General features: G+C 39.9%; 1 protein-coding gene across 2 annotated transcripts in view; it reads left to right on the top strand.

Annotated features, from left to right (window-relative positions):
* The window catches only part of LOC105463369 (apoptotic peptidase activating factor 1), a 90,612-nt gene that overhangs the window by 45,136 nt on the left and 29,879 nt on the right, over positions 1-15,597 (top strand). The window contains exons 17-19 of one of the 2 annotated variants that reach the window (XM_011710429.3): positions 6,403-6,564; positions 10,885-11,013; positions 14,008-14,133. The exons of the other annotated variant lie outside the window; for it this stretch is intronic. Coding sequence (XP_011708731.2) covers positions 6,403-6,564; positions 10,885-11,013; positions 14,008-14,133 — 417 coding nt within the window. The remainder of the gene's footprint in view (positions 1-6,402; positions 6,565-10,884; positions 11,014-14,007; positions 14,134-15,597) is intronic. 2 annotated transcript variants of the gene reach the window in all.

The raw sequence follows: 15,597 nt of genomic DNA, 5'->3' as shown, positions 1-15,597 counted from the left end.
AGTTCCTTATGAATTCTGGATATTAGACCTTTGTTGGATACATAGTTTAACAAGGCCAACAAAAGCAATGGGAGACAGGACTCTCTATTCAATAAATGGTGCTGGGATAACTGGCTAGCCATAATCAGAGGAATGAAACTAGACCCTTACCTTTTACCACATATAAAAGTTAAAGATAGATTAAAAATTTAAATATATGACCTCAAGCTATTGAAATCCTAGAAGAAAACCTAGGAAATACCCTTCTTGACATCAGTCTTGGCAAATAATTTTTGGCCAAGTCCTCAAAAGCAATTGCTACAAAAACAAACTTTGACAAGTGGAACCTAATTAAATGAAAGCTTCTGCACAGCAAAAGAAACTGTCAGCAGAGTAAACTGCCTACAGAATGGTAGCTTCTTTGAATTTGGAAACTTATCCTTCAGTTCTGGCGTTTCCTTGAATTGTTTGATTTCTTCCTATTTTCTCTTTCTGGAATACTTGTGTTTCTGGATCAAAAATTTTTTTCCTCTCCTTCCTTCTTTTTGTCCATTTGCCCTACTTTTTGAAAGATTTCTTTAGCTTTATTTTTCTGTCTTTCTATTGAGTTTTAAATTTCTGCTACCATATTTTTAAGTATTCATTCTTGTGATCAGTTCCTTTTAAATATTAGTCTGTTCTTGTTTCATGGATGCAGCATCTTTTATCTTTTTATGGGCATTAGTAATAGGTTTTTTTTTTTTTTTTGAAGTTTTCATATTCCTGTGTAATAGATATTTTTCTATTTGTTGGTTTTGGTTTCTGTTTGGATTTTAGACATAGATATATCTTAGCTATCTGATCCTTTGCTATCTGCTGATATTTAAGAATACATCACCAACAAGTTGATTGGGAATTGTGAACTTTTAAATTGTAGTTTTCCTTGGCTTATCTGTTTTTATTATGAACTCTTTTTTTTTTAAAGACAGTCTTAGTGTGTCGCCCAGGCTGGAGTGCTGTGGTGCCATCTTGGCTTGCTGCAAAAGTCTTTATATCTTTTGTCTTGAACTGGTTGGGTGTCCAGAGTAAAAATTTTCTTTTCTCTTTTTTCTTTTTCTTGTCTTTTTTTCGCCCCCTCCCAAGACAGAGTCTTGCTCTGTTGCCCAGGCTGGAGTACAGTGGCATGATCTTGGCTCACTGCAACCTCTGCCCTTTTGGGTTCAAGCAGTTCTCCTGCCTCAACCTCCCAAGTAGCTGGGATTACAGGCGCGTACCACCACACCCGGCTCATTTTTGTGTTTTTAGTAGAGATAGGGTTTCACCATGTTGGCCAGGCTGGTCTTGAACTCCTGACCTCGTGATCCACCTTCCTCGGCCTCCCAAAGTGCTGGGATTACAGGTGTGAGCCATTGCGCCCAACTTCCCCCCTTTTTTTTGAGACAGGATCTCACTCTGTCACATAGGCTGGAGTGCTGGAGTGCAGTGGTGTGACTGCAGCTCACTGCAGCCTCAACCTCCTAGGCTCAAGTGATCCTCCCACCTTAGCCTCCTGAGGAGCTGGGACTACAGGTGTGCACCACCATGCTTGGCTAGTAGAAATTTTAGTCTTCTATTTGTGGGATATGATGACTCTGGCCAGTTCTGAGATGATATCTGGGCAGAGATCTCAACATTTAGAAAATAGACTTTCTCTTAATTTCTCTGTTTTCAAGTGACCCTTCTCTCAACTGTGTAGGGTATAGAATAGCCTTGTATTCTGCCAGAGTAGGGACACAGGCCCCTGGGTTGCAGAGTGGAGGGAGGAGATTTCAACGGACTTTTAAAGATTCCTCTTGACTTAGCTTCACCTTTATCAGAAGGTACTGGGTGTCAGCACTTCCTGAGTCTTTTTGGAGGACTTAGCTTCACCTTTATCAGAAGGTACTGGGTGCCAGCACTTCCTGAGTCTTTTCAGAGTTATATGGGGTTATTGGGCTGCTTGAATTTCCCCACTGCAGGCTCAGAATTTATTTCTAGGAGTCTGCCTATTACTTGCCTTTCTGCTTTCTAGACTTAGTGATTTTGTTGCTGCTGTCTCTTTCTCCATTTTCCTTTGCTGTGTGGATTATGCCTAGAGAGAAAAATTCTCATTACTATTGTTTACCTGAGTTTTGGGAGAGTTTGGAAATTGTCTTTGTCTGTTCTCTATTTTCTGTAACATAATACCCGAGACTGGGTAATTTATAAAGAAAAGGGGTTTACTTGGCTCATGATTCTGATGGCTGGAAATTCCAGGATTGGGCAGCTGCACCTGATGAGGGCCTTGGGCTGCTTCCACTCATGGTGGAAAGGGGAAGGGAAGTGGGCATGTGCAAAGAGATCATATTAAAAAAGAGGATTGAAGATAGCGAAACCCAGAAAGCCAGACTGTTTTCAACAACCCGCACTTTTGAGAACTAATCCATTCCCAGAGAACTCACCCCAGTGGGAAGGCATTAGAAGGCATTCATCTGTTTATGAGGGATCAACCCCCATGACCCAGACACCTTCCATCAATCCCTACTTCCCAACACTGCCACAGTGGGGATCAAATTTTCGAGTCTGGGTCAGGATAAATAAACCATCTCCAAACCATAGCAGAGCTGTATCTGTTCTGTCTGCATCTTTAACACCTGAACCCTATTTCTTTCTTTTTTTTTTTTTTTTTTTGAGACGGAGTCTGGCTCTGTCGCCCAGGCTGGAGTGCAGTGGCCGGATCTCAGCTCACTGCAAGCTCCGCCTCCCGGGTTCACGCCATTCTCCTGCCTCAGCCTCCCGAGTAGCTGGGACTACAGGCGCCCGCCACCTCGCCTGGCTAGTTTTTTGTATTTTTTTTAGTAGAGACGGGGTTTCACCGTGTTCGTCAGGATGGTCTCGATCTCCTGACCTCGTGATCCACCTGTCTTGGCCTCCCAAAGTGCTGGGATTACAGGCTTGAGCCACCGCACCCGGCCCCCAGAACCCTATTTCTTTCAGCAACACTATTGTCTGTACTTGCCTATGCTTGAAACTTGGGAGTGATCTGTCTTTTTGTTTGTTTGTTTTTAGAGATGGGGTTTCACCATGTTGCTCAGGCTGGTCTTGAATTCCTGGGCTCAAGTGGTCTGCTTGCCTCAGCCTCCCAAGGTGCTAGGATTACAGGAATGAGCCACTGTACCCTGTCGGGAGTAATCAGTCTTTCACTTAAAATGTATTTATTGAATACTTAGTGTGTGCCAGATACTGTACTAGGCATTTGGATTTTAAACACTAAAAAAGAAAAAAGTATACTTCCTGGCTGCTCTGAACTGTTTAGAATCAAGTTGGGGAGAACGTAAGTGAATAGATGAACCATGAAAATGATAAAAGTATGAAGACGGTGCTCTGAGAGCAGATAAGGACTCTGTTGAGGAAGGGTTCACATACCTGATGCTACAACCAGATTGAACTTGTTCTTCTTTTTCATTGTCTTTGTTTTCTCATTTTGTACTTTAGCTTATGCTGATCACTTGGAATAGGTTCTAGGCCCTGGAGTGTTCCCCTGTCTTTTTGATGTTGACATTCTCTGTCTTAAGTTGGTATAAGATAGGCTAATCTCAGGGAGTACAGTGAGGTGGCTACCTCCTGTACAAAGTGTTCCCTCAAGCCCTCAGCTTGCATACAGCCTTCCCACTGTGCTATACCTTTTCCTTTCAAATGACACGTGACATATTTTGTGTTTAAGTTATTTATGTGCTTGTCTTACTTCCCTTACTGGCCTGTCAATTTCTTGAGGGTAGTATCTGTATCTGATTCATTTATATAGTCTCTAAAAGTGACTAGCATAGCGTTTAATACATGTGTTAAAGATGATAAAACCTCGCTGTGTCACTTGAAGTCAAACTAAGATGTCTTTAAACTCGGACACTTTTTAAAAAGTTGTCATTTGACAGGGACGGGATTTTTATTTCCATATTCAAGTATGAGTATCAAAATGTGATTGTGGCACACAGAGCACTCGCAGCAGGGGACAGACACTGCTGCACTCTTGGTGAGAACTGCCCATGTTTGTGGTGGCTTTCCCACAGTGCTGTTAAGTCAGTATCATTGGTTGGTTCACACTGATACAATGACAGGTAGTAAGCAGAGGTCCTGCAAAATGATGTTAGATAACAGCATTTCAAGGTCAAAGTCTCCTGAAAGCTTTTACCTTTTGAGAGGATGAAAACTGTAAAATTATGTCCTGCCCCAAATGGCTGTATAACTTTTTTTTTTTTTTCTTTTTTTTGAGACGGAGTCTCACTGTGTCTCCCAGGCTGGAGTGCAGTGGCGTGATCTCGGCTCACTGCAAGCTCCGCCTCCCGGGTTCACGCCATTCTCCCGCCTCAGCCTCCCAAGTAGCTGAGACTACAGGCGCCCGCCACCACGCCCGGCTAGTTTTTTTTTGTATTTTTAGTAGAGACGGGGTTTCACCATGTTAGCCAGGATAGTCTCGATCTCCTGACCTCGTGATCCACCCGCCTCGGCCTCCCAAAGTGCTGGGATTACAGGCTTGAGCCACCGCGCCCGGCCGGCTGTATAACTTTTTAAGCGTTTTATAGGGTAGCATGTTGATAAGCATGTGCTTTTCAGGCTCTGAGATGAACTATTTTAAAATGTGAGTTCTATTTAAAAATTGCCATTTAAAGCACGCAAAGGCATGGGGTTCACAGGGACCCTGGATACAGTGCAGCGACTTGCTCAGAATGAAATGCTGGTATTAGTTTATGTGATCCCTCAATATGTAGGAGTTCATCACTGCTTGATAGAAGCCAAAGTCAGGTCCAGAAACACATGCAGTTTAGACATGTATAATCAAGTTGGATTGTGCTACTTTTATTTTTCTTTTTAAAATTCAGGCAGTAGTTGCTTTTTCTTTTCTTTTTGTTTTTAAAAAAATTTTTAAATGGAAAACAAAACAAAACAGATGAGGTCTCACTGTGTTGCCCAGGCTGGTCTTGAAATCCTGGGCTCAAGTGATCCTCCCACCTTGGCTTCCCAAAGTGCTGGGATTACAGGTGTGAACCACTGTACCCAGCCTGATTTTCGTATTAATAGGGAAACTGATTTCTCGTATATTCAGGATGATGTAACTGAAGGTTCAGGCATTTATGTTTATTATTATTATTATTTTTTCTTTAGTATCAGGGAAGCCTGTTTTAGCACCTGCTGTCTCTTCTGCATTACCCAGATTACCCGCAGTTGTTGCAAGTAGAAAAGTTTTAGTTTTGGCCATGTTTCTTAGTATATATAATACTTCTTTTTACTCAAGAGATTTGAAAATGTACCTGGCCAGACAAATTAGGTTTTACCTGGGAGTTGTGCTTTGGAAGCTGACTTAAAGTCTGAGAAGCAACTTTCTTCCCGCACCCCCATCCTTCTCCATGGCCAACCTTTGGTTTGGGCATGGGCAGTCATTATCACTCTGTGAGGCCGAGATGCTGCTCATGGCCCAGAAGAGTGAAGGTGGAAGGTGGATCTTCTTTTTTTTTTTTTTTTTTTTTTTTTTTTTGAGACGGAGTCTTGCTCTGTAGCTCGGGCTGGAGTGCAGTGGCCGGATCTCAGCTCACTGCAAGCTCCGCCTCCCGGGTTTACGGCATTCTCCTGCCTCAGCCTCCGGAGTAGCTGGGACTACAGGCGCCCGCCACCTCGCCTGGCTAGTTTTTTTTTTTATATTTTTAGTAGAGACGGGGTTTCACCGTGTTAGCCAGGATGGTCTCGATCTCCTGACCTCGTGATCCGCCCGTCTCGGCCTCCCAAAGTGCTGGGATTACAGGCTTGAGCCACCGCGCCCGGCCTGAAGGTGGATCTTCTTGAAGGCCTTTGTCTTTTGTTCTATTCAAGTGGTCCTACTACTGAGCAAAGTTTATGGTATTTTGTATCTCATTCCTCAGGATCCAGTTAGTTTTATAGCCCTATCTAGCCCTGCCAAGCACACAAAGAGTCTTGCTTGTCCCTGTTTTCAGAGACTTCCTTATGTCTCTGAATGCTCTGCTAGGTCACGACCTAACTTGGACTGGGTCCTGTGTAGTCTTCTTGCTGTTAGTGGTAGGTTTGGGAAGCACACTTCATTCCTGGCACAGCAGAGGGCAGCAGTGGCAAGTCGTGAGTCTCTTCATCTTACCACCTTTCTTCCACTTGTGTCCTTACTGTCAACATGTAATTTTTAGCCCCCACACCATGCAAGATTCTTTTTATTTAATTTTATGTTCTGCATTTTGGGCAGTGCTTCTAATTTTTTCTTTTTAAGAACATGATAATGAAACTGGAGATCTTAATTTAAAAACCTTACAAAAAGTCATGCATAGGTAAAAATAATTCATCAAGTGAAGTGAATAAGTTTATGCAGCATTTAATTCAGAAAGAATTCTAGAGGTGTGATTTTAGAGTAAAACAAACTTTTTCTTTTTTTATTACTTTAATTCGAAGCTTTGGGATGTGACATCAGCAAACGAGAGGAAAAGCTTTAATGTGAAACAGTTCTTCCTAAATTCAGAGGACCCTCAAGAGGATATGGAAGTGATAGTGAAGTGTTGTTCGTGGTTTGCTGATGGTGCAAGGATAATGGTGGCAGCAAAAAATAAAATCTTTGTAAGTACTTTAAAAAGCCAACTTCAGTCTGATTTAAAGAAAGTTAAAATTTCTATTCATTTTTGCATTTTACAATGTTTATTGATAAAAATAAAGTCAGTTGTGTGATTTTGGGCAGTCTTCCTAACCTGTCATGGTTCTTTGGAACTGTGCTCCATGAGATAAGGATGGCCTTGTGAGGAAAGGTCTCCATGGTTACACCATTTGGGAAATATGTTTTGTATTGCTTTCCCTTATTAAGCACACGGTGTGAATTAACATATTCAGGGCCCCAGGAAGTCCTATTATACAATTTATGCCATCAAATCCAGTGTTCCTCAAATGTATTTAAAATGTATTTAAAACATAGAATGCTTTCTGAATTACTCCTTTTTTTCCTTCAATTTCAATTACATTGGTTTAGGTGATTTTTCAAAGTGCTTTCTTACACCTACAATTTTATGATTTGATGACTCTGATAGAAATGCTCATCAATGACTGAACAAGGTTGTGAAATTTTTATAAAGTAACTGAAGAAAATATGAAAAAAGTAAATAAGAAAATGCTTTGCTTTTCTTCCCCATGTCTAACAGTAGCTTATATTTGTGGTATTCAGAGTGCTCTCACATATAATTTCTTTTGATGTAAGTATTCAAGAAGCAGCAGGTTACAGTAGCCCTATGATAATAATGAGGCAGCTGAGGTTTAGAGCAGCCAAATAATTTGTCCAAAGTTACATTGTGATTAGGAGAGCCAGATCTTCTGATTTATGGCTCAGTTACATTCTGATCTAATAGTGATTTCAAAAGACTTGAATGAGGGATATTACTGTTTTAAAGAGCATAATTGAAATATAGAATATGGTTATATAAGGGATCATGTATATGATTGTTATTGATCTAGTGCTGCAATCCTTGGTGTTGATTGCTCATAAGTTTGTACCCCTTTAGCAGGAAACTAAGAGGAAAAATATCTCCCTTTAAGTTAAAATCTATAAGAACAAAAAAGGAACCATTGCATTTGCAGAACTTGAAGAGTAAAACTTTTTTTATTGTGATAAAATGCATATCATGGAAAATTTGCCATTTTAACCATCTGAAAATGTACATTTCAGTGGCATTACATTCACAATGCTGTGTAACCATTACCGCTTCATATTTCCAAAACTTTTTCATCACCCTAAACAGAAACTTTGTAACCATGAAGTAATAACTCCTCTTTCCCCTCTCTTGCTAGACCTTTGTAACCTCTAATGTAATCTGTGAATTTGCCTAGGTATTTCATATAAGTGGAATCATATAATATCAGTCCTTTTGTGTCTGACTCATTTCATTGAGCATGTTTCAAGGTTCATTCATGTTGTAGCATGTATCAGAACAGTATTTCCTCTTATGGCTGAATAATACTCCATTGTATGTATATATCACATTTTGGTCATCCATTCATCTGTTGATGGACACTTGGTTTGTTTCCACCTTTTGGCTACTCTGAATAATGCTGCAACATTGGTGTACAAATATCTATTTGAGCCTTGTGTGTATGCCTAGGAGTGGAATTACTGGGTCATATGGTAATTCTTTATTTAGTTTTCTGAGAAATCACTAGATTTTTCCACAGCAGCTGCACCATTTTACATTCCACTAGCAATGTTCGAGGGTTTCAATTTCTCCACATCCTTGATAAAACTTGATATTGTTCATTTTTAAAATTATAGCCATCCTAGTAGGTGTGAAGTGGTTTCTCCTTGTGGTTTGATTTGTGTTTTCCCAATTACCAGTGATGTTGAGCAAAAGATAACTTTTTAAAAGATTTTAAGAGACCTGTTCTAGTGAGAGGAAAATAATTTTATATTACATGAAATGCCTTGTTTTAAAAATCTGTACAGCAGTTCCCTGTTTTACCATGCTAAAAGAAAGCCACCCAAAGGTGTTCCTTAACTGTGTGTAGATCCCGATTTCTTACCCTTGGTCTCTCCTTCCTCCTCCTGTTATTTCTTTCCAATTCCTGTGTGAGTCTACTCCTGTTGTTAGGTCTTTTTTCTTTTACTATTCCATAATTGGGACAACTGCCTATTCCACATTTGCCAAGTTTCCTCGATCACTGTCAGTCACTAATTTTTAAAAAAATGACCTGTCCTGGGAAGCATTTTAAATCTAATTTCCTGCCCTGTGTTTTTGGCCTCCAGCGCTATGCTGCCTACCATATGTGCATGCTTGCAGGGACTGTGCATTCACTAAACATTTTAATAGCTCCCACTGGAAGCTTTTTTGTTTCTTTCTAAGGTCTATGTCTTAATCTTAAATCACTATACTGTATCAATACATGTAGTAAATACAAATCATCTTATTTGGCAAAAACTTTGGAAGAGTATATTCAGCATTTGTAAGTCTTAAAAATTGAAGAAACTGTGGCTGGGCGCAGTGACTCACACCTGTAATCCCAGCACTTTGGGAGGCCAAGGTGGGCAGATCACCTGAGGTCGGGAGTTCGAGACCAGCCTAACCAACATGGGGACACCCCGTCTCTCCTAAAAATAAAAAAATTAGCTGGGCGTGGTGGTGCATGCCTGTAATCCCAGCTACTTGGGAAGCTGAGGCAGGAGAATTGCTTGAACTCAGGAGGTGGAGGTTGTGGTGAGCCGAGATCGTGCCAAGCCGAGATCGCACCCTTGGACTCCAGCCTGGGCAACAAGAGCGGAAGTCTGTCTCAAAAAAAAAAAAAAGAAAAAAAATTGAAGAAACTTGGATTACTCAAAAGTAGCTTTTTGGGGTTCAAAAACAGGAAAATGATTAATTATAATGAGTAATGTGGTAGTTCTAGAGAGAAATAGAAATGATTGAGCTAATTTTATTTTAGCAAACCTCTGCCCTATATCATTTTGATTATTTTCATTTATGAGTATTCATTTTCTCTTTTGAATAAACAAGCATTAGGGAGAACTAGTCTGTATGTTAATTGGGCCAGTCTCTTCTTTATTCACTAAACTTTTATTTCTCTTTAGGCTAGCTTGAGAGCTCATCTGTGATGAATTTTCCTTTATAGAAAATATGTTTTTAGGCATGGGCAAGGACTTCATGTCTAAAACACCAAAAGCAATGGCAACAAAAGCCAAAATTGACAAATGGGATCTAATTAAACTAAATAGCTTCTGCACAGCAAAAGAAACTACCATCAGAGTGAACAGACAACCTACAGAATGGGAGAAAATTTTTGCAATCTATTCATCTGACAAAGGGCTAATATCCAGAACCTACAAGGAACTCAAACAAATTTACAAGATAAAAACAAACAACCTCATCAAAAAGTGGGCAAAGGATATGAACAGACATTTCTCAAAAGAAGACATTCATACAGCCAACAGACACATGAAAAAATGCTCATCATCACTGGCCATCAGAGAGATGCAAATCAAAACCACAATGAGATACCATATCACACCAGTTAGAATGGCAGTCATTAAAAAGTCAGGAAACAGCAGGTGCTGGAGAGGATGTGGAGAAATAGGAACACTTTTACACTGTTGGTGGGATTGTAAACTAGTTCAACCATTATGGAAAACAGTATGGCGATTCCTCAAGGATCTAGAACTAGAAATACCATATGACCCAGCCATCCTATTGCTGGGTATATACCCAAAGGATTATAAGTCATGCTGCTATAAAGACACATACACACGTATGTTTATTGCAGCACTATTCACAATAGCAAAGACTTGGAATCAACCCAAATGTCCATCAGTGACAGACTGGATTAAGAAAATGTGGCACATATACACCATGGAATACTATGCAGCCATAAAAAGGGATGAGTTCATGTCCTTTGTAGGGACATGGATGCAGCTGGAAACCATCATTCTCAGCAAACTATTGCAAGAACAGAAAACCAAACACCGCATGTTCTCACTCATAGGTGGGAATTGAACAATGAGATCACTTGGACACAGGAAGGGGAACATCACACACCGGGGCCTATTATGGGGAGGGGGCGGGGGAAGGATGGCATTGGGAGTTATACCTGATGTAAATGACGAGTTGATGGGTGCTGATGAGTTGATGGGTGCAGCACACCAACATGGCACATGTATACATATGTAACAAACCTGCACGTTATGCACATGTACCCTAGAACTTAAGGTATAATAAAAAAAAATGTTTTAAGATGAGCAATATTTTAAAAGTATATGTATATTGATCCATATTTTGTTTATGACTGTCAATAATTATGCCAGTTATCAGTAATTGTCATATTTTTTCAGGACTTATATTTGAAATGGCAGGATATTAGAATAGCTTATCTCTTAAAATATTTTACCTTCATAAGTATCTCTATTTATGTTGACAGCTTTTTGACATTCATACCAGTGGCCTATTAGGAGAAATCCACACGGGCCATCACAGCACCATCCAGTACTGTGACTTCTCCCCGCAAAACCATTTGGCAGTGGTTGCTTTGTCCCAGTACTGTGTAGAGGTGAGTAGTTGAATTTATTCTGTGAAGCCTGGGTTTCCAGAGATCAAAGGATGACAGAGAATGGACAGCTTAAACCATTAACTGCTGAGGAGCCTTGCTTGAGAAATTGTAGAGTATTTTCTTTATAGCCTAATGACCTCTAACTTTGGGATATTAAACCACATAGCCAGCTTTATTATTTTAACAGTGATTACAGACTTGATTTGACAGTATGACAGGGAATTCAGCAAGCATTTGCTGAATGCCTAACATGTGCCAGGAACTGGGAAAACAATGGAATGACTTCTGGTCATGAAACATGACATCTCTTATCCAGTATAGATATGTGGCATTTCTTAAACAGTATAGGCACAGACTCTTTTCTTCTTAAAAGAGGTGGTGAGAGATGAGTCCAGTTCAGATTTCTTAGATCATTGGGTAGGATAAGATAGGATGTTCATTGCCAGGGACTAATGAATAAAATAACTCATATAAATTACTTTTTTATAATTTTGTACTTACCTGTTAAGTTTTCTGTTCAGAATGTATACCTAGCTGGCCCTGGAAGAATTCCACCCAGTGAATTGCTGTATTAGTTTTTTCATAAAGTAGTGAATTATTTTTTTCCTTCAAAGATGGATTAGTGCTTTTTTTGTTTGTTTTTTTAAATAGAGATGGGGTTCTCACTGTGTTGCCCAGGCTGGTCTTGAACTCTTGGCCTCAAGCAATACTTCCGCCTTGGCCTCCCAAAATGCTGGGATTACAGGTGTCTCACCATGCCTGGCCAAAGATAGATTAGTTTTTCCAAGCTTTCTTACTCTTCATTCCTCAGGTTGGTTTTTACCACCAGGTAGTTTGAAACCCCTTGAGATCACAGTTCCAAGAAGATGGGTATGGGCCTTTTGGAAAATAGGGAAGTTCACTTGGTTCACAGGTTCCTCATCAAGGGAGCCATGACTACTGCAAGCACTTCTTCAATGTTCTCTGCTTATTTAGCAAATTTTAGTGAGTTTGCCAGCCTTGCCCATTACTGTGAAGGTGTTGGGGGAGAGTTGCTAAGCTGTAGCCCTTCAGCATGGAGGCACAGGTGAGAGTGAGGGCATGAGCTCCATAGGCTTCTCCTAATTCTTGGTGCAGCAGTGCATGTGACACTGAAGAACTTCTCTGCTGAGACTCTTCCCATTGCACACAGAGGCAGGGAGTGTGAAAAAGCTCTAGTCCTGTCCGAAGCAGCGGGAAGAAGTGGGGTGCTGTGGGCAGTGTTTTCTTGGGCAGAGGCTTTGAATTGGAAGTATTTTGTGTTATTTTGTTTTTGAGACAGAGTCTCTCTCTGTCACCCAGGCAGGAGTGTAGTGTCGTAATCTTGACTCACTGCAACGTCCACCTCCCGGGTTCAAGCTATTCTCTTGCCTTAGCCTTCCAAGTAGCTGGGATTACAGGTGCCCACCAGCACGCCTGGCTAATTTTTTTTTTTTGTATTGTTTTTGTGTTTTTAGTGGAGATGGGGTTTCATGTTGGCCAGGGTGGTCTCAAACTCCTGACCTCAAGTGACCCACTTGCCTCAGCCTCCCAAAGTGCTGGGGTTTATTGGGTTTTAGATCTCCTAGGAGATCTTGAACCTTATGTGTAGATCCTCTAGGTAAATGTGGAGCGTTTGTTAGGATTTTTAGAAACAGTACTAAGTAGCAACCCCTCTTTCAGCCTTTCTTGTCACTTCTAAAGTCCTTACCCTCTGCCATCCTTAGCAATCTCCAGGAAACAATGAAACAGTATTCTCCCTCTTGAAATATAGGGACTCAGTTCTGGAGGCTCTGAGTGACAAAGAAATGATGGGAGAGAGATGGGGAGAAGAAAGTGGGAAGAGAGGGGAGGATTCTCAAGGGAGATTTTCAGTTTCTTAAGAGAGATCTTCAGTTGTGGAACCACTTTTATTTTTGGCCTTTAGCTCTTTATGTCCCAGCTTGGACTCTAGAGAAAAGGCAGAGAAAATTTCATACAATTAGTTCATAACCACAGAACTCACTGAACGAAAACCAGTCACTGGGCCTATGATGAGGTACTTGTTTTGTCCATGCTAGTTCTGAAATGATAAAGTGGTTTTGTAATTTAGAGTGTAATGAGAGGAACTCAGTCACATATGGTACTTCATTAGACTTGAATATATTAGAGTAATTTACAGCAGAACCCAGGACAAAATACCAGGCTGCTGGTAGACATGGTAATAAGCATGAATAATGAGAAATGTGGACATATTACAATTACTGTGTTAATTTATTGTAGGTTTTACAGTCAGTTGAAATGAAGGTTAGATGACAGTATTAGTGGAAAAGAATCTGAATATGGAAGCTGCTTATGTTCATCCTATTATTTTTTGGATTGATTTTTTTTAAGTGATAAAGTATTTGCATGATTCCAAAGTCAAAGTTTTATAATGAGTTATATTCAGAGAAGTCTTGCTTTCATCCCTATCCCTTCGCCTCTCTCTCCCTCCTTCCCTGCATATGTAACTATTTTCTGTTATTGGTTTAACTGTCCAATATTTCTTGCATATATAAGCAGATATCTATAGGCATATATATATATATCCGTATGTGTATCCTTCTATATGTTCTTGTACATATTTTTCCATCTCAAATAAAAGATAGTACTGTATAGTATATAGACTCTTCTGCACTTTGCTTTTTTTCTGTTAACAGTATATCCTAGAGATTTGTTGTCATCAAGGTGCTTTTCTCATTCTTTTTAACGGCTGCATGATATGCCATTATGTGATTAATGTAGTTTATTCAGTTGGTTCCCTATTGATGGGTATTTAGTTTCCTAGTATTTTGCTATAAGAAATAATGATGCACTAAATAATCTTCTTCATAAGACATTTTGTAGTTTTGATAGTGTGTTTTTGAGCAATTATTCATTGAAGTGGTATTGCTGGCTCATTCTTGCTATTTTCAATGTTTTTGCTATCTTCACAATACCTATGTATGTGATTTCCTATATGCTGTGTTTATTCTGTAGTTGTGGAATATAGACTCGTGTTCAAAGGTGGCTGATTGCAGAGGACATTTAAGTTGGGTTCATGGTGTGAAGTTTTCTCCTGATGGATCATCATTTTTGACATCTTCTGATGACCAGACAATCAGGGTGAGATTTGAGATTTTCAGTTTGAACATTTCCTGATAGTGAGCTAAACCTCTTGCAAACCAAGAAATTGATGGGTAGCACTGAGGTAAGCAAAATAGGAAACTATTACTATACTCCTATTCACCCTGGAAAAGTACTATTATATAGACTGTAACAGTCTCATTCATTCACTACATGTTCATGAGGATTACCATGGGCCAGGTGCTGTGGGAACTTCAATGATTAAACTGTATTTTGGTTAATTTAAAATACTGCATTTGATTCCTCAGAAAAAATTTTGACCCTTTTCTTTACCTTGAATTCCTGCATCCAATTACTTCCCGATTCTAAGAGAGTCTACCTTTTCATTTTCTATTATTATCTCTACCTTTCTATTTCTGCTACCCAAGTTCAGGACTTTGTTACCTGTTACTTCTCTTGTTGTATGAGTCTCTGCCACAAGTATTCTTTCTTGCTTTTCTGCATGCAGCTTCTAAGATACTTTTTTTTCATGTACAATATAGTCATGTCATTTTTGCTCAAAAATAGATAATGGCTCCCTCGTCTACCAAAGTAAATATATAATTCTGTGTCTGCCATTAAGCTTCTCTACAGCATGGCCTCATTCTGCTCCAGTCTGTCTTCCAGTTTATTCCTACAGGGAACCAATACTGGACTGCTCACATTTTCCCAAGCACTCCGTAGTTGCCTGCTTCTGTGCTTTTCCTTAAGTGGTTTCTTGTATTTGGAATGCCCTACTTACCTGCATCTCTGTTTGTTGAAATCCTAACCATTCTATAAGTCCCCTCAAGCCTTCTCTATTTGGGGAGAATGCCTGTCTCTCTCTCTTTTTTTTTTTTTTTTTTTTTGAGACGGAGTCTGGCTCTGTTGCCCAAGCTGGAGTGCAGTGGCCGGATCTCGGCTCACTGCAAGCTCTGCCTCCCGGGTTTATGCCATTCTCCTGCCTCAGCCTCCCGAGTAGCTGGGACTACAGGCGCCCGCTACCTCGCCTGGCTGGTTTTTTTGTATTTTTTAGTAGAGACAGGGTTTCACCGTGTTAGCCAGGATTGCCTGTCTCTCTTAATGCCATCTAATTCTATGTCATTTTCTAGTGGTGCTCATCAAATTTTGACTTGAATTTAAATATAGATATGATTTACCCCTTATTTCCAACACTCCACTGCTTCTCCGGCTTATTGATACATCTTATATTATAAGCTCTTTGAGTCCAGGAACCATGGCTGGTCCCCAAGGCATCCAAATACAGCGTTTTATATGAATTATAGCTAAAATTAATTCAGTGCTTACTATATTCAAGATGTTATGCAAAGTACTATATATATATACATATGAATTTACTAATTCTCACAATAGTCCCTTTTGCAGATAAGAAAACAGGCACAGAAGGACTGAGAAAAGTCAGTGGTACTTAACATGCCAGTCTCAGTGAGCTTGAGCCAGAATATAAATCAACACGCTGCTTTC

This window comes from Macaca nemestrina, chromosome 10 (assembly GCF_043159975.1).
Source record: "Macaca nemestrina isolate mMacNem1 chromosome 10, mMacNem.hap1, whole genome shotgun sequence".
Lineage (NCBI taxonomy): Eukaryota > Metazoa > Chordata > Mammalia > Primates > Cercopithecidae > Macaca > Macaca nemestrina.
Note: the sequence above shows the minus strand (reverse complement) of the source record. Positions and strands in the feature narration are given on the sequence as shown.